Here is a 23,315-nt window from a genome sequence, read left to right as displayed (position 1 = left end):
GGACTGGCTGAACTGTTGTGTAGTGCCGCTGTTTTATTGAGCTGGAGGCTGCTGCTGCGTCCGGGAAACATCTGGGTCCTAACTCCATGCAGCCATTGCATAAAGCAGTGGTTCTCAACCTGTTTTCACTGATGTACCCCCAAACCAGCGCAAAGAATCTTTGGTTGAAATAAAGATGTAACACACAGCACTGTGCCATCAGTGTCTGATTATTAAACTGTCAACACTGAAGATTGCATTGTTGCATTGAATTCAGTTCATGAACTTACACTTATATTTTATTGAATATTTATCAAATAACTATTTTGAAAGGATTTTTTTTTGAATGGATGCTAATTTTAATTAAATATATTCTTTAAAAATCTCAAGTACCCACTGGAGTGCCTTCACGTACCCCCATTTGAGAACCACTGGGGGAAAAAAAGAAGTACCAGTACCCCTCTTATTCACATGTTCTGAATTTCTACAGTGAATTAAAGCTACTAGGAGGTAAAAATAAGTTTGCAGGTCTTCCTCCAATAAATTTAGAGTTTTTGGACTTAATTCTAAGCAATTTCACATTATTTTTGACCATTATTATTATTATTATTATTATTATTATAATGGCTAATGCCCAAAAAGCCTAACTGAAATAGCTTTAGTTACACAATTATTTTTAAATTATTCTGGAAATATGTACTGTAAAATCATACTTTGTACATCAAAAGAGCAGATTTAGAAAACTTTCAAACAATGTTTCTTTTCCTTTGTTCCCTCCTGTTAAAAACCAGCCTACTTTGAGTTGTGGTTGTCAGTTTTCTTTTCCAGTTTTCTGCAGTAAATCACAACTAGTATTGTGCATTACACAATACTAGTTGTGATTTACTTTACATATTCTTATGAAAAGAATATGTTCATTTAGCTCAGTGAAATAAGTCAAAGAGAAGCTAGATAAAAACTTGAAACTCTTTATTCTTTTCGTAGGTTCCTCATAGCTGAGACTCACATATGTTTCAAGTCAATTGTGACGTTATTGGTTCTTCTTTAGTTTCTCCATTAACAGCTCAACAACACTAGTGAGCCATGACATCCTACATGTTTCACTTGTAAATGTACAGGAAAAAACCCAAAACAAGATATCTACAAATGTGAAAGTTAAACTTTCGTTAGTGCATGAAAAGTGATTAAAAGATGGGGAAGTTAATTTACAAAGTATTTTCTGTAAAGTCTTTTGTGTGGCACTGTAACTGGGAGGGGGGGGACTATATGCTGGGGGCTTATTGGACTGGTGCTGGATGCAGGAGGGAGTTGTAGTTGGGGAGCTCTGGGTAAAGGAGCATTCCTTGGTTTTAGGTAAAGGAAGATTTACAATTCCTGGATACCCATCCTGAATTTACTCGTCCACTTAACTGTGTACGTCAAGTCTATGAACATCCTCCACTCTATAGCTCCATATTTGTTTTCACAACAAATACACTGTGGTATAAGACGTGTTTCCAGAGTTTTGGGGCTTTTTCCAACACTTTTCAGATATTTATTTCCTGATCTGCACAGTAGCCTGACTGTGGTACAAAATCATATTAGTGAATAATTTACATCCATTCATCCGTTTTGTGTTTTTTTTTTTACAAAATAAAAGCTCCGTTACACACATTCTGGTCTAGAGTATGTGTACCAAACCACCAGCTAAGTGGACTGTGAATTGAGAATGGGTGACCAGCGATCGGTTAGCCCGGGTTTGACACAGCTACTCTGCTACATGGGCGTGGCTCGGTGGTTGTTTTGGTCCGTGGCTGAAGCCTGGTCCTGGTTCCCAAGGCCAGGTGACAGTCTGTGGTAAAGCTCCTGCACCGTGCCCAAAGTTTCCACCATGTCCTCCGGGTATCGCGTCTGCAGTTCTTCGTTGGCAAAATAGTGTGTGTTGGCAAACTCAGAGAAGTAACGTCCCACCTCAGGGTGGCCGATCTCCAGGGGCGCCGAGTGGGGCTCCAGGTTCTCTGAGGAACAACAATGAAAATTCTGACTTAAGACAATGTACATAAAAGGTATCCTAAATGAAAGAGGAAATTCATACAAAACAGTCCCATCCATTATTAACATGCATACAAAACCAGGGAGAACAGACAACTAAAATATCAAAATATTTTAGTTTATTTAGAAATCCTCCAAAGTAATGTATTTTGGCATCACATCTTCACGCTAAGCAGACTGAGCAGCACATGAGAGCACAGTGGACTGATCGATACAAATTCCCTTCAGGGTTCCTAGAGAACAGAGTCTGCAGGTGAATGTTGGGGGTGGTGGAGAGGGCCAAGATAACACGAACAAACAGTGAAAGCTGTGTCGCAGCAGCATCAGCAGACTGAGCAGCAGAGTGAGCAAGTAAGGACAAGGGATTATACCAGTCAGCCTGTGGGGGGGGGGGGGGGGGCTTTCTTAGGTGGGCAAAGTGTAGAAAAAGTCATCATGCGGCATCACTGAATTGATCGCCTTGAACCAGCCTTGAAAGCTTTGTTTTATTCATTTTCACTAACTTACTTATCACGTTTTATGTAGTAAGTTAGTTTGAAGAGCAACATGCAGCAAATACTAATAAAGATTCATCTCTTAAGGGGGAACCATTACGTTGAGCGTAGAGATTCTGACATGGACATGGATATTTGTTTTGCAGTAAGAATAGATTTGCCTAGTTTTCCCATGCAGCAGCTTGTCTGAGAACTTGGAAGTTTCACATTGTTTGCGCTGCTGACTTCCTCTCATCTTATCAACTGGCTGTTTCCTTTTTATGTGTTTTTAGTCGATAACATATCAGTTTGTTATACATGATTTTGCGTTATTTCAGCAATTTTGTCCCCAAATAACCAGCAAAACTATACACACAAAGTAGGCTTGCCTTATTGGAGTGGTACTATTTTTTTTTTCCCCTTTCATTTTTGGCCTCATTTATGCATTCTTGCCATGCCCTGTTGAGAGCATAAATAGACGTCATTTGGAACTTTGGCAAATCATGATTTATCTTTCTGCGTCTGGACATTTCACTATGATTTATTAGCAGTTAGTCCCCGATGGATGCAGTGATACATTCCTTCCCAAGAGCATTTATCAAACAAATATATATTAATGATTTGTTTTTTTTTTCCATTTCATAAATCATCACATAACCGGCATAACATTTTGTCACCATAAGAACGTTTTCCGTCACCACGCTCGGGAACACGATCCGTACCTTGTGCTGCGTAGCGACATGTTCCGTCCTGTACGAGGACGTTGTAGAACGGCTGGTTGGCCCCGTTGGACAGCTGGTGGACCCTCATGGTGGTGATCCACTCCTGGCTCATGGTGCACTTTGGGTCCCAGCCGTAGACCACACAGTTATATCCTGACCTGGCGGATGGAACGAGACAAACACACTGTGAGGAGATTGCAAAGAGGTGCGTTGAACGGAGGTGAGAGGGTGGCTGTTCGACATGTTCCTGTGCGACCCACCTCTTGTGTTTCATGATGAGGCCGACTGAATACTGGACCTCCAGGTGATCTGGAGCGCTGCGCTTCTTCACCTCGGGTGTAACGGGATGTTTCTTGTGCTGGATGTGCTCCAGCGTGTGCTGCACCAGGTAACCCACCGCCCCGTGCTGGGACGGGTCCAACGCCTGGATGTGCTGCAGGATGTCTAGCACCTGGAAGTGAGGACGGCGCGGTTAGGTGAAGTGGTAAATGGGCTGAATAGCAAGTGCTTTGTATCGAAAGAGAGTTAATATTTCATTGCATCGAATCCTATTAGTGCATTAGAGAAAAGCATCAGGTTGTGTGTTCTGACCTTTTCTGGCCAGATGCCCAGATGGAAGTAGAGGCGCGCCTGAAGCAGCAGGTACTGCACGTTATCTGGGTTTATAGTGAGGTAGAGGTCCAGAGAGTCTCTCAGCAGCTGGTAGGATTTCTCGTTGCCCTCCCTGAAAGAAACCACACAGTGCAAGTAAAGCAATTTGTTCCTTTGATCCTAGAAACCATTTAAAACGCATTACAATCCTCATCTATCCTCCACCAAACCCATCCCTGGCAGATGAGAGTCAGCAGTGACAGTCAGGTGTTCAGTTTCTTACCCTCTTTTGCCGATGTTGAGCAGGTTTCCCACCATCCTGAGCAGCACCTCGGTGGTGCTGATGGCGCTGTAGTAATCTGCCGTCACCTGGTGGCCAATGAGGTACTCACACTCCTTGGCCGTCAGCTGTTTGCCTTTACCAAAGGCGTCAATGTAGACAAAGTCATAGATGTCCTCACTCCTGCAGGGACAAAGATGATTAAATCAAATGTGTGAATATATTTAACAGGAATCTGTCACAAATTGTGTCTCAGAGGTTCAGTGTGTAGGATTTGGCGACATCTAGTGTGAGGTTGCAATCTGCAAAAGTTGCTTAGCAACTGAAAGTTCCCCCACTTGCTAAGCATGTAGGAGAACTAGCGTAGCTTTATTTATTTATTTATTTATTCTACGGTCATTATAAACCAATAATTTGTATATTCAGGTGATTATACTCTGAAGAAAACATACTTAATAACACGGATGCACCAATACGACTTTTTCAGTCCCGATACAGGCTTTGGGTATCATCCGATACCTAGTGCTGATCAGATAGCAGTGTTAGATTTAATACACACATACAAATGATGACAAGGATGGGAACCAGGATTTGATACGGATGGATGTTGACAAGCAGAATTAGATTTAATAAAACCTAAACAGATCACAATTCCTTTGAGGGAAGAGCAAAGATATCAATGCGGCTGCATATCCTACAGAAGCTAATAAGCCACAATGTAATGTGTAATGACTGATGACAGCACTGAGTTATACCTACAGCTGTGTGGGAGGCTAGTTCTGTGCATAGTACCATCTCATAGAAGCCTTTTAAAGTGCATCAAATGGAGGTGATTGAAGTAACATGAGTTTACTAATCATCCATGCTCTGCTCTCCCCCTGAAATCATGAACTATAGGAGTGACAGCTCTATTCAACATTTAGAGGAACTTGGGAACTAATCATTTCAAAAAAGCGTACCCTCTTGGTTTTTGGCACCAACGCAGCAGGAAGTGATTGGGAAAGTTGACCGGTTCCACCTGAACCCCCAGCTTCCGGGCTAACGTCATGTAGAGGACAGAGAGGCTTATGGGAATGCCTGTACGGCGTAGTAGCACCTAAATCCAAAAGGGGTTAGTTAAATGAGAATTATTGAGCAATCATTGAAAAGCTTGTGACTCGATATGCTCGTTATTTCACAGGAGATCTACCTGGTGGATGTAAGAGTTGAGAGGGTTGTAGTAGTCAAACTCGTTGCCTTTGTATTGAAGCTGCTCGTACAAGACAGAGTTCAGGGCGGTCACCACCTGCCGCTGGAGCTCAAAGTCCTCTACGACAAAACAGTCGCCTACATCACACGGGAAGAGAAACTTTATAAGAACTTTGTCTGAAAGGGAGAATATGGATCATGTGCAGATAACCAGTTTGTATTTTTCAGGAATGTACTTTAAAAAGAGGTCCATGCCTCTGGGGTTTAATTGTGTAGATGTATTAAAAATTTTAATTTTTTTTTTTTTGGTTTCAGTTTAGCTAGTATTGAAAGCCCACCTTGAGCGACACGCAGGCTGGGGTGAGAGGGGTTCTTGATTCTCAGCATCTTCTTCACTTTTTCTGCGATCTCATCCAGCTGGGCCGATGTGCTGTTCAGTGTTACTTCAGCCAGCGGGTTACAGTACTGATCCACCAGAACAGCACCTAGAGAGGCAGACAGGACCAAGAGAGGGAATGCATACTGTAATGCTGCTCTTTGCAATTATGTTACAAATAAAAGACACACAAATGAAACGGCAGAATGCGCAATATCTGAAGCAGTTATATATCGAAACACTAAGTAGCGAAACATACATACTGTCTTGTATGTAGACATCCAAGCTAAACAGAGCAGAGTGAGCTACTTGAGCTGTTCCGACACGTATTCATGCCTCACCCTCTAGAGATGACTGCTGCTCTGCAGGTTGCTCCAGGAAAGTCTTCAAGCTCCTCAGGATGTTCTGTTGTCTCAGGAAGTAAAGGATTTTCTTTGCATAGTACTTCAAGGTCAAGCTTTTCCTAACGATGGGCGCAAAAAACAGAAGAGACACACATAAATGGTCAAAGTGAGCGGGCGTGTGAGGAGTTTTTAATAATCAGGATCAACAAGATCCAACACCCAAACCCATTAATGATTGCAAAATGCAGTGTGTGGCAAGTGTTGAGGTTTCATTTTTTTTTTTTTTTTTTTGATCTCACCTCGTGTCAGAGTTGAGGATGAAGAGGAGCTCGTCTTCGCAGAAGTGCTCTGGCATCCCCAGTGACTCGATCTCCGCAAAGCTGTCTCCCAGCACCTGGCCTACGCAAGGCTGCGTTACAGATCTCTGGGTTAGTGTGGAAACGTAAAAAAAAACAACTCACATTATCTTTGCACAAACATGATAACAAATTCATTACTTACGACTTCTGTGAAGAACCTCTTTGAGATTGACTCCACGGTCCTTCTTATCTGTATACCAACTCTATGGCGCGTTTTGTATTCTCTGAGCCAGTCACAGCACTCATTCTGACGGTAAAACATCTGCAGTCTTGGCCATCTGTTGATGAAAAAAACAATTGAATTTCAGTGATACTTTTTGGGCCATGCACAGAATCAGTGAAGCAGCATATGACATGACTGTGACAAATCATGCATCATGCTGCTGCAGACGTGGTTTTTTTCTGATTGCACTAAAAGAAGGAATCAGTGGAGTAACAGCCAAATACGTCCATGAGGAGGGGCTGCACTCTCCTGCAGTACACAGGTCTACAGGCTGTGGCACATGAGGTAGAGCGCTTGTCCCGTAACCACAAGGTTGGTGGTTCAAACCCCTCTACCGGCAACATGCCGAGGTCTCCTTGAGCAAGACACCTAACCCCAAGTTGCTCCCCGGGCACTTCATTGCAGCCCACTGCTCCTCCGGGATGGGTTAAATGCAGAGAAATAATTTCCCCATTGTGGGACTAATAAAGGATTGATTATTATTATTATTATGTAACATTCAAGGTCACACAAATTCATTTTTTGGGTGCAGAATAAATTGATGCTGAGGTTTTCCACAGTTGTCTGCAGAGTAGATGCATGCACTGGCCTGGCCTCCTGATGATGATGAAGATGATGATGATGCATTTGGTGCATCAGCAGATTGTCATCATCTGACAGCTGAATGTAAGTTCGCAGTGCAGGAAACCATCTTTAAATAGAGAGATTTATGGCTCCAAACAGGATGCATAAGACAGGACATGCAGATATGCTTTGGTGAATAATGCTGCAAAGCCACCAATGCCAAAACTCCAGAGGAAACACAACATATGAGATCATAGCACCTTAGTTTATACTGGTGTCCCCAGACCTTCCCCCTTGCATGGCAGACGTCGTGCAGCCTTTTGCAGCAGCAGGACACGTTGCAAATGTCGACATGTTTGAGGGCAGGAAAGCACAGGATGTGTTCGAGCAACTCTGTCGGCAGGTCGGTGAGTTTTTTTGCTTGTGCATCAGAAATAATCCCATTTAGACCCTGCTGCCCCTCTCCAGCTACAGGAGTCGCCATCTTTACTGTTTACCACGATTACCTCATTGCTCAGGCGCCGCCCACTTATGGCGCAGGGGGCATGGCTGGGGGCGGGGCTAAGGAGAGGGGGTAGTGCAGCGTGATTGGTTGGTTCGGTCGAGAGAGGATTCTATGCTACGTTCACGCTCCCTCGGATATTAATGTACATGCTACAGAATATGAATCTCAACTCAAGCAAATGCAGAAATAAAAGCATTGAAACACAGAAATAAGTGGATTTACAAAGCGGTGTTACAGAAAATGATGCACAACCAACTCTGCTCCCAGCAGACCACATGACAACAATAACATGACAATAAAAACCTGTGCAATATTATTATTATATTCCTTTATTGATCCCCATGGGGGAAATTCAAGTGTTGCAGCAGCTCAACTACACAGACACAGACAATAAATACACATACTATACAACTACACAACAACACATACTATACAACTACAGACAATAAATACAACTATACAACTACACAGACAATAAATACACATACTATACAACTACACAGACAATAAATACACATACTATACAACTACACAGACAATAAATACACATACTATACAACTACACAGACAATAAATACACATACTATACAACTACACAGACAATAAATACACATACTATACAACTACACAGACAATAAATACACATACTATACAACTACACAGACAATAAATACACATACTATACAACTACACAGACAATAAATACACATACTATACAACTACACAGACAATAAATACACATACTATACAACTACACAGACAATAAATACACATACTATACAACAAAATAAAGATAGAACAGGAATAAAAATGTACAATATATCCACATGGGGGTCAGCATGTATATTACACATTACACTGTGCAATAATAGTTAAAAAAGTTAAAATAGTTAAAATAGTTTTTTTTTCTGTCTGTAAATACTATATTTCAGTTATTGTTGTTTTTCTACTGTTTTTTGTTTTTATTGCTTATTTATAATACTTGTTTTTTTTTTATTTTCGTTTTTTATTTTTTATCTTGTCTTCTTCTACTATGTCTCTTGTGTGCACTTTACTCTATGCTGCTCTAAGCCTGCAAATTTCCCCACTGCGGGACTAATAAAGGATTATCTTATCTTATCTTATCTTATGATTCAGCCATTAAAAGAAACTATGAATTTAATAATAATAATAATGGATTTTATTTATATAGCACACTATAAAATACAATGAAATCTCAAGGTGCTGCAATTTAAGATACTTGACTCACCTCACAGGATGTCCTCTGTCTGTGGCAATTAGATATGTCTTCTACAGAAAAGACTAATGCATTTGGGGTTTCAAAAGAAAATATAACTTGCAACAAATAGGGTTGACAATTTACTATTATTTTTTTATCAAATAATCTGTCAATAAAATCTTCATTAAACTATTTGGCCTCTAAGATGTCAGAAAATGTAAAAAATATGGCCATCACAATTTCCTAAAGGCCAAAGGTGACATCATCAATTTGCTTGTTTTGTCCTAACAACACTAGAAAACAGAAGGATATTCAGATTGACAAAGAAAAGCAGCAAATTCTCCTAAATTCTCACTCTTCCCTAAAACTGGGGAATGTTTGTTTCTTGAAAAAAAAAAAGATTCTGAAAATAGCTGCAGTTTCTTTCAGGTAACTATTGATCGATTAATCGACAAATTGCCTATTAAGTTTCTGGCGTTTAACAATTGATCAATAAACCTACCAATCCTTTCAGCGTTAAGATAATATCCCAAATATAACTTGATTTATTCTGACTTAAATTTGTGTATTTGTTTACATTCACAAAACCTGGACAATTTGGGCTGTGATTGGAATCAAAAAGAGTAAATATGTAATTAATTTGTTATTAATAGTCGAATAGTATATATAATATATCACTTTTTTTATATTCTTAACTGTTTTTTACTGTTTTTTTATTGCTCATTTGCTTATTTATAATACTTATTTTTGATCTTGTTTTTTTTAAACTATTTTTTAACTATGTCTCTTGTTCGACTTACTGATTGTAAGTCGCTTTGGATAAAAGCATCTGCTAAATGACTGTAATGTAATGTTTGCACTTATCTTATCTTATCTCTTATCTTATTAGGGCTTCACATATTTTACATCATAATACACAATAATATGATAATGTTTTTAACATCTTTTTTTTTTTAACCAGGATATACTATTATAATCTCAGACAAAAATGCCATTCTCTCTGATTTTAAACCCCCCAAAAGAAAGCTCCTCTCCTTTGTAAGTCGTCTATGTGCGCTACAGTGTTATTACAACATTCTGGACGGTCCCTGAATGCAGCATAGATGTTTTGGATGAGATGGTAAGCAGCAGGTAGCCAGAGCTTCATTCCCAGCATAGTTCATATGCAGCAACACAAGGGTTTTGAACCACCCAGAGGGGATATTTTTGGATGCATAATTCCACAGAAGCGATGATTGAAACCATTAACAGATTTCACGGCATAGAATTGCATAATTTTAGTGCATTATAGGAGTAGTTTCTCTACAAGTTTCGATTTAACCCAGCTGCCGTAAAGCTGGACGGCTCATCTGCTGTTTTACGACATTAGAGTTTTCATCTTCACCATGCCTTGAAAGTTTGTAGGAATTAAACTACTTTGCATATGTGAATAGTTAGTTTATTAATCTATTCATCATGGCAAGTGCCTTTGCAGCTAAAATGGGATTTAACTCATTGATGAAAAAACAAGCCAAGAACTTCAACATCAGGATTTGCACAGTGGAGTCAGACATGGAGTTCAGCTGTGAGGTGAGTATGTGTGTGTGTGTGTGTGTGTGTGTGTGTGTGTGTGTGTGTGTGTGTGTGTGTGTGTGTGTGTTCAGAAACTGAGCATCATTTCATTCAACTTTTACCAACAGGTTTGCCTGACCACAACACAAAAAAAGCTTCTAATTTCTACTACTGACTGTATTACAAATTTGCATGCATTGTAATGCAGCTACAACCATTTTCTATGCTTAACTTTCATATGTAATGTTATACAGTACCAGTCAAAAGTTTGGACACACCTTCTCATTCAACTACTTTGAAGAATCTAAAATATAAAACATATTCTGGTTTGTTGAGCATTTTGTTTGTTTACCACATAATTCCATATGTGTTCCTTCATAGTTTGGATGTCTTAAAAAATAAAAATAAAAACAGAAATAAAGAAAAACCATTGAATGAGAAGGTGTGTCCAAACTTTTGACTGGTACTGTATGTAATTACATAGTTTATCTCCAGTGATAGTCTCTCATTAGATGATTATAACAGTGTTCCTTTTCGACACTAGATGGCAGCAACCAACTAAACAAACCCAAATGCCACAGTGGATCTATTCTACAAAACACCACATCTGTTATAATTTATCTCTGTCTTATGCAGCTATGGATTCATGAACAGTTTAGTCAATGGTGAAGAAGCTCAATGCAGTACAAGACTTGCTGCAATACTGCTGAATCACCCTGTGGAGTAAAAAAAGACACACTGATTTATGAGGGTTTCAGTCCATGTATACAATCTACGGTTTCAGTATGTATTTTTGGGCCTTCTTCTTGCAGTGTGCTTTTGGTTCAGCATATGATTTGGTTGATGATATACCAGAAAACCAAAAAAAGGCATTAAAAATGACTCGTAGGCACCACCTCTGTATTTAAAGGGGAGGAACACCACCAAAGTTTTGCAGATGGTAATTACACAGAGCAGCGTAATGTTAGTTGCAGGGTTCTATTTTCTGTGCCGATGATGATAATTGCATCACTTGTGGGTTTTGTAAATAGCATTTAACGAGTGTTGGTCATAAAGATAAAATGTTTATTCTGCCATGGGAGTCTTTTTGATTTGAACCTGGTGGAGCTGATTTCCCTAATTTCTATTGTCATGCTAACCTTGAATGTACTTGACAGAGGCTTCCATCCAGGGTTAGCTCAGAGGCTTGAGATGAAAGCTATCTAAATTGGATATGTGTGGCTGATGTGGCTGCCTCACACCTCTTAATAAGCAGAACATGTAGAGCTCACGGCTTTGAACCAGAGACTGAGGTCATGATGGAAATGCTAGTATTTGTGCATCTATAGACGCAGCATCGTATGAATAGCTGTCAGTATATAACCTTAGAATAAATTAAGTGCTTCTGTTGTATTGCTCATTCATATACATTGGGGACAGAAAGCAAAGGATGTGAATATTTAGCTCTAACAGTCAACATTTTGTCTGAATTTTCAGTGTGGGTTATTTTTAAGCATGTTTCAGGATAAACCAGTTGAACAAAAATTCTGGTGATTCATAACTTTTTTTGTTTTTCTCTACTGAGAAAATCGTGTAAGTCCAAATCATGTCATGTTTCAGGTCAAGTGGAAAGGAAAAGACCTTTTTGACTTGGTGTGCCGGACTCTGGGGCTGAGGGAGACATGGTATTTTGGGCTCCGGTACAACATCAAGGACACAGTTGCTTGGCTGAAAATGGATCGGAAGGTGAGTAATTATCCTTAAACTGTTCTTTACCAGCCATGAGGCGTGAAAACATTTTTAGATAAAGACGTAGCGAGCATGGAAAAGAGAATGCATCGCCCCATCGTGTGCAAATGTTGATTTTTTTTTTCTTTTGGTTCACTGTCGTAGGTTCTGGATCAGGAGGTACCGAAGGAGGAACCAATCACCCTTCACTTCCTGGCCAAGTTTTACCCTGAAAATGCTGAGGAGGAGCTGGTGCAAGATATCACACAGCATCTCTTCTTCCTGCAGGTGACTATACATAAACGCAAACCTGCTGTTTAAAATTGGTCTTATATAGAGTTTTGTTTTCTATATTTCAAGGTAAATCAGATTGAAAATGATTCAGTGTTTAAGCATTGTTTTTTTAAAAAGCACAGGGTTCTTTTAGCTCAGGATATACTGTTTACTTCTTACAATGCTATGGTTCTATTTGTTTTCATTTGTGCCTGTCATGCTATAAAGGCTTTCTGAGAAGGTTTTGACTGACACATTCTAAACTCTCTAAAGTTGAAAATGCTGCAGGCTTACAGCTCAACCTGAAATCCAACATGCCTCCAAGAAGAAGCTGCGGATTCCTGCCTTGTGGCTACCTAGTGGCCAGACACTTCTTTTTCCAAAGCCTCTCTCTCTTTAATCGTAATCAAAAGTGTACATGACTTAAAAGAGAAGAAAACAAAAATCTTATAAGTGGGGTGTCATCTTTCTGAGGAACAAGATGAGCTGAAATTAATGCTTTAAAAATAAATAAATAGATGTGTTATATCTTTAACACTTGAAAGCTTCCAATTAAAGCTTTGTTAACTAAGGATTATCCATTTCACCATTCCACACCAGGCATTTGGAGGATGCTCTGTATCTGCGTCTTCCTCCCTCTTCTGATCCGGTGCCAACAGGGGGCACGCGTCCACAGAGTTTCTGACAAGTCGTTGAGCAGATCACCTCTGTAATACACTTTTTTTTCTCTTTCATTGTCCGATTGTGTGCAGCCATGTGGAATCACTGCACAACATATTACCGCAATCCCCTTTTCTCTCCTCTACTACTCTCTGGGGGAATTCCTGTGGAGCCTGCCACACCAATCCCCAATCATCCCCCCCTGTGCTCCTCTCGTCCAACGCTTCCAGCCACATTTATCAATTACCAATTAGCCTTTAAGGGGCTCAGTTATTGGCCCAGTTAATGACATATTCTCCATGGGATGCTCATCCCCTCCATAGCATTCATAGCCCATTGTGCTGGTTTAGTTGTATGGCCTGAGACAGCAGCATGCTTGTGTATCAACATTTGGATTTAGAGGCACTTATCTACTTAAGGCATATAAACAAAAGTCTCTCTGTGTCCTTAATCCGTTTACAGATAGTTGAAGCAATTTATTTATTTCCGAGGAAAACCTTGCAGAAGAAAAACACACAAAGGCTACAGCCGACAAATTACTCAACAGTTAAAGCCGTACCTACAGCTACAAACCCAGCTACACGGCGAGAAGAATACAAATGGGTTGTGCCGTGCATCCTCTGTCACCTTATTACTTTGCTCTCATTAATTCCCATAATGTCGGGAGCAGGCCTGTGTTCAGATAGTGTCACAGGCATGACAGCTGGATTAGTGCTTATCAGAAATGATCACCGACCCGGATACAGAACACACGCACACACACACATACACACACACACACACACACACACACACACACACACACACACACACACACACACACACACACACACACACACACCGCTCGCTCATCAGACAGACACATGCACGTCTTCGTCAACTCGGCCCGCAATCTCTGCAACAACATGGTCTCATTTATAAACCAGATCCTCTTATGATAAGAGACCGTCGCCTCTGGCTCCACGCCTTTGTTAGTTCAAAACATGAGTAGACAGCATGACTGGCTTTGCAAATGATGAAGGTTTTAAAGCACTAAATTGCCCACTATTGCTGAAGCATGTTTGCACCGTCTAACCTTTAAAATCCGGCTTTGTGCCCTCTATGTAGTTTTGAAAGTTCGTGATTCAATTAGCTTGACAGGTGACGGAGCTTGGGAAGTGACACCTGGCGAGACGTAGCACTTTAATCCGGAGGAAGCTTGTTAAAGGGGATAGCGAGCTATTTTAAAGTGGCCCTATTATGCCTTTCCATTTTTTCCCCCTTCTTTAGTGTGTTATATATATTTTTGTACATGTAAAAGGTCCGTAGAGTGTAAAACCTAAAGTCCGCTCCTAAAAGGAGTTACCCTCCCCCTCAGAAGCTCCTGAGCTCCTGAAACGGCTCCATTGAATTCTCTCCTTCACTTCTGTAACTTTATGAGGTCACAATGTTACGGATGTAACGTAAAACTCCTTCTGGCTAGTTCGGCCCTCAAACAACAAAAGAGAGAGACGAGGTGCTGCAGGACAGCCAGGATGAGAAACACAAGGAGGATTATGAGTATTAACGCATGTAAACATGTTGTAACTGCAACTTGAGATAAAAAATATGCACCCGAAAAATAGCATAATAGGTCCTGTTTAAGAATTCATGTTATTACTGGGATCCATGACAGTTAAGTCGACACTTGTAAACACAAAACACTCTTTCTATAAGCTATAAAATGGAGAGCAAAACATTGAATTCTCCACTCTTACTGCTTTGGGGTGTATTCACACAGAGAATCAGCTATGTATCCGGAGGCACATAAAAATAAAACATGAATTATAAAAATGGGTGGCGCTCTCTAATTATGATTTAGAGGACTTGTGCATTTCTGCCATGTCATTATACCCTGCTGACTAGCAAGCATATATTCTTGGGGCAGCTTAATGATCACATGAAATAATGTTGGCTTAGGTGCATAGTTGCTGCTTCGGTGTCTAATAGGTTCCCATGTGGCTATGATACTTAACTGTTGCAATATTTATTTCATACAGTTTGTACTGTTTCCAGACTTCTGCAAGTACCAGACTACTGTAGCAGCTCTGGACATTTATTTGCAGCATATAATAACTTGACCACAGTGTTCCTGAACACTGTTTAAGCTGGATATGGTTTCATATATTTGTTAAAGTAAAATTAGGGGAATGAAGTTCTGGCAGTTCAAAGCACAGTTGTCAGAAAGTCTTTTTTCATTGTGTTTGATTCAAGTGCTATCACCTGTCAATCCGATTCAGGTCCCTCATCTCACAAGAATCATTTTTCTACCTCTCTTGGAAATCAATGTAAAAGCAAAATACTCAAACTGAAGACACATTTCCAGATGTCCTGATTTAAATGATACTTTTTCTCTCAAAAGCCAGCCTTACTGAATATGTCCTCAATGATGTTCTTCCATTTAACAGTGAAAAGCTTCTCCTCTGATTTAACCAACAACTAAATGGCACATTCAGAATTCTATATATATATTTGGTTCTGGGTGGAATGAAAGGGAGCTGTGTTGTTAAAGTGGATACATGCGGAGCTGATTATATTTTGTACCTGCTCAGGTGAAGAAGAAGATCCTCCAGGAGGATATTCACTGTCCACCTGAGGCGTCTGTGCTGCTAGCCTCCTACGCCGTCCACGCCAAGGTAAGGGCTCTTTTTGGAAAAGCAAGAGAATTCACTACCCATTCATCCATCCTTTACTTAAAAATCCTTTACTTAAAAATCTGCACGATAACTTCTTCTCTTCTCTTCTTTGAATAATTTACTACAGCACTTTGCTTCTTTATTTTTAAAGATAAGCAGTGCAGACCCACCAATTTGCTTCCCAAGAATTATTTTCGTGGACAATCCTTCCATTTGTTTGTTCTTCTAAAAGAATAGTATATAACCATAGGGCAGCTCTTTCCCTCTTAGAACAGTGCCGACTGACTGCATGTTTTATCACCAGCGGGCTTTGACTATTGAAATCTTCTCGTATCTGGTTTCCCAAAAAGAGAGACATAAATCACCCACGATTGATCCAGAACTCTGCTGTCTGAGTCCTGACAAGGACCAGAGTAGTACACGTTACACGAAAAATCATTCACTGGCTGGTTTAGTATTGATTATTTTACATTCTTGGAGTGCTACAGGGCCTTAAATGAAATGCCTTAAAAGTAAAAACCAGAAGTCTAGGTGCTCTTAAAGTAGCCTATAAAGTTACTGTACTAAAATGTAGATAAAAATCTCTGCTACAGCAGCACCTACTTGTTGGAGCAGCCACACAGCAGATCTGCAGTTAGTAGAACATCACAACACATCTTTAATAAAAAACATCCCATTTAATTAAAGTGAGAATCGACGTTGGTGACCTAAGGATTACGTCTACATTACCAAGTCAGGGGACTTGGTAATCTGCTGGAAAATTGCAAATGGCTGCCCCATAGGAGTACTTTCAAAAGATGTAAGATATAACAATAAGAAGAAACACACCCCAAATGTAGCTGAGTTGGAGCAAATGAACAGTTTTGAGTTCCTGGGAATCGGCATCACAAACAACCTTACACGGTCATCACGCATCTCCTTCCTGGTGGGAAAAGCCCCCAAATGTAGAAGGGTAAAATTTAAGTTTTATAGAGGAGCAGTAGAAAGCATCCTGACTGGCTACATTACAAAATGGAATTCGACGTGCATAGACAAAGACAGGCTACGTCGGATGATTAAAACCGCCCGGAACATTATTTGTATCCATCTACCGAGTATCAGTTGTATTGGTGACAAGAGGTGCCTGCGAAGAGCCCAAAGGTTATTAAAAGACAAAATCCATCCCAGCCAGAGCCTGTTCAATCTGCTGCCGCCTGACAAGAGATACAGACGTATTCGCGTACATACCACCAGACTACAGAGCAGCTTTTTTTACCTCAAGCAGATGTTGCAACATCTGTAGTTGTGCGTGTATTGTACCAAACTGTTTAGGTCAATTTATCAGTCAATTTACACTACGTTCCTCTCCTCACTGGAGCTCTGGGTAGTGAGTGAATTATCCAAATATGCAGATAGACGTAGCTGAAAGTAGCTCCCCTTGTAAGGTGGGTGGGTGTATACAGGGTGAGAATTGAGACACCTATGAAATATATCATTGAGGTTGAAATGATTTCAAGCGTCTGATCACAATGAACCCCCGGATGAATTCTCAGACAAATGATTAAGATTTGCAGTTTGTCCTGGAAGACATAAGTGTTTAGAATTGTTATTTGACCTCTAATAGTAATGTAAAATATTTGCATTTCTGTGCTGGTATCTTTTAGTTTCTGTGTTTACATTGTGTCACTGTTTGTTTTCATTATTAAGCATTGCATTAAGCATACTTTATGAGTACTAGAAACTGCATTATTCTGTATGAAAGCATGCTGTATAAATACCTTTACTGATTTATTGGTTGAGGTTCAAACCACAAGTTATCTGAAGTCTATGGAATTCACTCCACAGGAAGGAGCTCCCTTAATAAACCTCTAGCGATCCCAGCCGTTTTGGTTGAAGGATCCCATCTCTCTGAAATCCCAGAGAAAAAAAAAAGATAAGGAGAGTGAGGTGCAGCTTTCTGACAGGCGGACAGGGTCGAGTGAAACCGGAGCTCTACCTCAAAGGTTTGGCCGAGAGCCCTAATACACTTGCCTTACCCATGCCAATTTAACAAACCTAGGTTAAAAGAGACTCTGTGAATGAAGAAAAAAAAAAAAAATCAGCAAATGAGTTTAAGCTTTGTGCCCTCTGCTGTCAGCGCCCTGGACCTGGACAGGTACTTGTTAAGCAAGTGCAGCTGCCGAAAGGTTTTTGTCAGGCTTTACCCGTTCTCTTCCTCTCGTCATGAGTTGTTTTTTTGTACAGCAGCACTGTGCAGCCCGTGAAGTTGAGTATATCACACAGTGGGAATCGACTTTGTTACCTCTGCTCATCTTTAATCATGATTATGCCAGCCCCAAGACGGCAATAACGAGAGAGTTAAGGCGTATTCCAAGACAGCATTAATATTCAAAATAAGATTTTTTTTAAATAATGTGAATCATAACCCTGTTCAGGCACGCACAGTCCTACGCAGAATCCGTGTGTAATCAGTTTCCAATCGGGGTAAAAAATGGTGATAATTCATAACAAATGCACTAGGAAGTCATAAAAGCCGACTACCGTTACCTTACAGAGAGTGCATGAATAGAGGAGAAGATATATGTTAGGAGTAGTGCTGCAGGAATATGCATGTGCACAAATGCTCTAACTGACGTTCTTACAATTATTTCACCTTGAACACAGATGCATGCGACAAAAGTGGGATCTCAAGATCTCAGACCACCAGATAAGTCATATTGTTTCATCACTCATTCAAAAAAAGATATAGTAATTATGTACAGTGTTAAGTCTGCAATTTATAATAATAATAATACATTTTATTTATAGAGCGCTTTTCAAAGTTCTCAAAGACGCTTTACAGACATTTAAAATCATCATTAAAAGCTACACACTAAACACCTTGTGTATGACATGATTATGGACACCTTTACATATAGTGTATGCAACATTATACAATATTATAATATTATGTACATTAATTGCCCCCTAAATGAAACATTCAACATGCATCTACAGTTAATTACAATCCATCATAATTATTGTTTTCCTACTATATCAAACAGTAAAAATGTTTTGCCACATCATATTTCTGAAATGCTTTAATATGTTTTTTTGGGGCAACTAACAATTATTTTCATTGATTCATCTGCCATTACTTTTAATGATTCATTTATAAAAAAAAAAATAGGCTACAAAATGTCTGAAAAGGAAAACAAAAAATTCAGTTTCGTAAATGCCAAGACAACATTAAGGATTTTCAAAAAATTTTTCAAAGTAGTGCTTGATCAATGCAACTTTTTAAATGTCAAACAGATTTTCAATACATCCTTTCTAAGACAGCAAATAAACAACATTACCAACAGGAGAGAGAAACCTTTTCATAATGTATAAAATGTTCAAAGTCATCAGATTCAACTTTTCAGTGGGTAATTGTGTGTGTTCGCTCTGTGAGCCAGCAGTTCAGCACAGATTTCAGTGCTGCCTGCTCTGTATTCAGAGTGGGTGCAGTGCTTCAAGGAGGTGTTGACAGGGAATTTCAAGAAACAGCTTCTCTGGAAATAAATGCAGAGAGAGTCACTCTGGCATGGAGGATGATTAGGGAGAGAGGTCGGATTCCTCGGCCACAAAACGCAGAGATGCGTGTCCAGCCGAGAGTGGAGGGACATGACAAGCTAATAGAAATGTTTGACACTGGTGGGAATCACTGCGATTTAAAGGAGGCTTCAGCAAGAGTTATTCCTAAAGTAAAACATTTAAAGTGGCCCTATTATGCTTTCCACTTTTTCCCTCTCCTTTAGTGTGTTATATATATTTTTGTACATGTAAAAGGTCTGTAGAGTGTAAAACCTGAAGTCCACGCCTAAAAGGAGTTACCCTCCCCCTCAGAAGCTCCTGAGTTCCTGAAACGGCTCCATTGAATTCTCTCCTTCACTTCTGTAACTTTATGAGGTCACAATGTTACGGAAGTGACGTAAAACTCCTTCCAGCTAGTTTAGCCCTCAAACAACAAAAGAGAGAGACACGGAGCTGGAGATCCGGAGGAAGAGTTTTTTGAAATGTGAAACGTTGACCAATCACAACAGAGCGGGCTAGCTGACCAATCAGAGCAGACTTTGCTTTCTGGAGGGAGGAGCAAGCGCTACAACGGAGCGTTTCAGAGAGAGGGTGAGAAGAGGTGCTGCAGGACAGCCAGGATGAGAAAAACAAGGAGGATTATGAGCATTAACGCATGTAAACATGTTGTAACTGTAACTTGAGATAAAAATATGCACCCGGAAAATAGCATAATAGGGCCTGTTTAAAATTGAATGAGGCAGCGTCTAGGCTGCAGCATGTTTACTTTGTAGCTGTGTCACAATCTGTTTTTTCTCTTTGTCACCTCACAGCATGTGTCATAGATATAATATAATTGAGATATATTTCCAATCTGTGTAAACAGCAAAGAGCTTGCACTTTTTAGTTTCAGTCTGGCACACACAATATGTTATTTAATACTCGTAGAATTTGGCAGCTTTGCCTTGATATTATGTAAATCCTTCATCACTCATCTGACTAAACTGACATACTATTGAGGCCCACCACAGCTTGGGTGAGCCAGCATTACAATGAAGGAGAAGAAGACACGAAGATAGAAATAAAATGATACAGGCAATGTTTTCTGCTCGCTGGAGAGGCTGTCACAGTTTTTAGGCATGAAGTGTAACCGAGAAGGGAAATCATTTTTGAAAAGTGTATATACACAGTATAGGCTACACTTTGAAGTGAATACAAACAGAAATATGTATATATTATATATATACACATATATATATATATATACATACAATATATAATGCTTTGAGCTTGATACTAACGTCACCATGCTCACTATAACAATGCCAACATGCTAAATTTAAGCAGGTTTAATATTTACCATTTTCACCATCCATTTGCTAATAAGCATTAAACAAAAGTCAGCCATTAGTTTTGCTAATCAATGACACTGACTGCCATTAGTTTTGCAGTTTTTCAGGCAGAAACCGACATTTTTGGACAACTGGAATGATTGACTTGATGATGGCACTAGATGAAAATTGAAAAAGGACCACCTAAAATGATTACAATTCATTCTGAGGGGGGCGTGAATATGTGGACAAAATTACATGACAATCTCTGCAATATTTTTCGAGTCATTTCCCTCCAAAACCATCCCGGTGCTAGAAGAAAAGTAACAGTGATGCCGCTAATGTGGCTAAAAACATCAGATATACAGTATATAGCATCTCTAAACTGACCAGGAGACCTTTGCATAGCTTGCATAGCTTTAGAGTGTATTCATGGCTAGATATGAGAAACCTGTATTCCTCACGTTAAGACTGTAAATGGATTTTCTTCCAAGTGAAGTGAGAAATACATTTCCTAAATTTAGATCGGGGCTCTATTGAACAGATTATACCCATTAGTCGATGGTCACATTTGTGTTGCCACATAGTTGTCCTTTGAGAATCGTTTGCTGCTGTTAGTTTGGGGTTATTTGAAATAATTGGAAGAAAGATGTGTAATCAGAAAGCATCTGAGAGCAACTGTCACTGTCAAGATGCCTGAGACGAAGCCCATGACGCCTCTATAAGTCTATATATCATCAATTATGTAACAGTTACAAACAAACAGGTGAAGAACTGAGGGAGTAGAAGCTGCCAGATGGGAAACTTAAGGGAAAAGGATCTAATTAAATGGCCCTCGGCTTCTCCACTCTGTTGGCACTGCTCTGCTGTTCCAGGATTTTCCAGTCTCTGTGTTGAGCTTATTAAATTCAGGTCTGTAAAGTACAGTTTTTCAGACTGACGTGCAGAAAAATAAAATCCAATTACACCTCATAATAGAACTATAGCGCTATAAACAAAACAACATAGAGTGAGTTAGTTGATTAGAGCAACACAAGTGGTCAAACGGTTCATATTTACTCTGTGCAAATTAGCAAAAGCCCACCATTAACAAATACAATCAATGTGCTCTAAATTGCATTTGTAATCTCTTTTCATTGTTTGAGGAGTTAATTGTGTTGTTTTTTCTTCTTCCAAACACAATGTCATGTAACATACATAAGTGGTTAAGGTTTCAGTCTCTTCCTGGTTTTTTTAGACTATTTCTTTGTTGTGTATTTTTTTCTTCTTGCCAACTGAAGGTGACACAGCGATGGCATTTCGAGCGCAATTACAACGGCATTTTGAGCAGCGGCAGAAGTTATTTGTATTTTTCTCTATCTGAAGCCTTTTTCTTTTGGTGTCGGGCTCAGAATGATATAGGGATGAGTCCTTCTAGACTTCCTATTTTCCACCAAGGTACAAACCAAAAGAGCAAAAGTTATAGAGGCAGAAATTCTTTAGAAGGATGAACCACTGTTTTGTTGTCAGCCCCTCAAAGTCAAACACAAAGGCTTCTCCTAAACCCATTTTTTTTTTTTTTACTTTGGTGCTTTCACTCTTGAGTTTAAGGAGAGAAGCTACGGGTGAATACAGTAAAATAATTACCAGTAGATGGCATCATAAAAACTTCCCCAATTGATTGCTTAAATTAAGACAATCATTTTTTGTCTTACAAGTTTTCTGATATCGTATGATTGAATTGGCAAATTATGCATAATCTTAAAATATATATATGCTACCTGCATACATTTCCTGAGCCGAAATCTGGATAAAGCGAGGTTTGACATTATTGTTTCATTTTGTTAACATATTAGGGTCAATGGTTTCTACAGATGGGAATTTAAGATGTTTTATCACTCCATAAATCAGCAAATATGACAGCCATAAAAAAACAATTTTCGCCATGTTTTTGGGAATAACATGTTGTATAAATCAGGCTATGAATCATATATATACAAACCCCTCTGTAAAAACCTTCGGAATATAGAGAGGAATGAAACTGGAAAGTTTGTTGAATGTAAGTGCTACTGAAGTGGAGATTTCAGGCACAGAGTATGAGGAAAAACTCATTTTGCGAAAACAGCTTCATATATTGTAAAATTCCATAATTTTTGCTAGACACTACAAGTGAATAGAAAGTATTTTAAAATAATAAACATCACCATGAAACGTCCCCAGTTGTTTACTTACATAACGACAATGCTTTTTTTGTATTAAGTTTTCTGAAACGTTATGTTTAAAAATGCAAAATAATGAGGCATTATCTAATACTAGCCTTTGGTGAATGGAGGAGAAATTCACAGACACAAATAGACAAACTATAGTATGATAAACACATTCATGTGTATTTTGAATGTTTTCTTTCCATTAGTCTGAAAGAAGACATATCACGGAAGTATAATATCCCAAAATCTCAAAATTGACAAGTGCATGAAAAACATGTAGTGTCTCACCTTAAGCACCTAAAACTATTTCCCCAAAAACTGTTTTCCAAACTTAGAAATGTTTTGCAAAAAGATTTTCCCAAAAAATATAAATTTCCTTACTAAGGTTGTCATGCAAATCTCATACATACATCATGAGTCAATTGAGTCAATCAAATTAGATTTTCACTGTAATAATCGCAACATTTTTCAGTCTGATTTTGACATGAATGTGTCTCTTTAATACCTTGGTGCTCTAACAGTGCTGAGAAAAAATAGCATTTTGCTTTGACAAAGATGGCGTACTTATAACAATACACAAATATCA

The 23,315-nt window shown here is 39.3% G+C and overlaps 2 protein-coding genes across 8 annotated transcripts in view; one reads left to right on the top strand and one right to left on the bottom strand.

The window, feature by feature from the left end:
- Positions 1-964: 964 nt before the first annotated feature.
- On the bottom strand, positions 965-7,619 carry fbxo21 (F-box protein 21). The gene is made up of 12 exons (XM_054611251.1): positions 7,391-7,619; positions 6,486-6,621; positions 6,284-6,393; positions 5,982-6,103; positions 5,603-5,749; positions 5,266-5,402; positions 5,036-5,172; positions 4,080-4,259; positions 3,797-3,929; positions 3,466-3,656; positions 3,206-3,363; positions 965-1,976 (listed from the first exon to the last, which is right to left on the bottom strand). The coding sequence occupies exons 1-12, from the start codon at positions 7,612-7,614 to the stop codon at positions 1,735-1,737; spliced, it is 1,917 nt and encodes a 638-aa protein (XP_054467226.1). The 5' UTR covers positions 7,615-7,619; the 3' UTR covers positions 965-1,734.
- A 2,690-nt stretch (positions 7,620-10,309) lies between these two features.
- nf2a (NF2, moesin-ezrin-radixin like (MERLIN) tumor suppressor a) overlaps positions 10,310-23,315 on the top strand; it is a 29,166-nt gene continuing 16,160 nt past the window's right edge. For 3 of the 7 annotated variants that reach the window (XM_054610246.1, XM_054610242.1, XM_054610247.1), the window contains exons 1-4: positions 10,310-10,423; positions 12,005-12,130; positions 12,278-12,400; positions 15,616-15,699. In XM_054610246.1, coding sequence (XP_054466221.1) covers positions 10,310-10,423; positions 12,005-12,130; positions 12,278-12,400; positions 15,616-15,699 — 447 coding nt within the window. The remainder of the gene's footprint in view (positions 10,424-12,004; positions 12,131-12,277; positions 12,401-15,615; positions 15,700-23,315) is intronic. The other 4 variants (XM_054610248.1, XM_054610244.1, XM_054610243.1 and 1 more) reach the window with 3 other exon arrangements.

This window comes from Anoplopoma fimbria, chromosome 13 (assembly GCF_027596085.1).
Source record: "Anoplopoma fimbria isolate UVic2021 breed Golden Eagle Sablefish chromosome 13, Afim_UVic_2022, whole genome shotgun sequence".
NCBI lineage: Eukaryota > Metazoa > Chordata > Actinopteri > Perciformes > Anoplopomatidae > Anoplopoma > Anoplopoma fimbria.
Note: the sequence above shows the minus strand (reverse complement) of the source record. Positions and strands in the feature narration are given on the sequence as shown.

Bases quoted from the DNA above. Each gene is read 5' to 3' on its own strand.
- fbxo21 (XM_054611251.1), bottom strand. From the start codon at position 7,614: ATGGCGACTCCTGTAGCTGGAGAGGGGCAGCAGGGTCTAAATGGGATT. The intron at 6,622-7,390 runs GTGCTATGATCT...TTTCATCAACAG, and splicing joins GGACACCAGTATAAACTAAG to ATGGCCAAGACTGCAGATGT. The intron at 3,930-4,079 runs GTAAGAAACTGA...GGTTTCTTTCAG, and splicing joins CTCAACATCGGCAAAAGAGG to GGAGGGCAACGAGAAATCCT.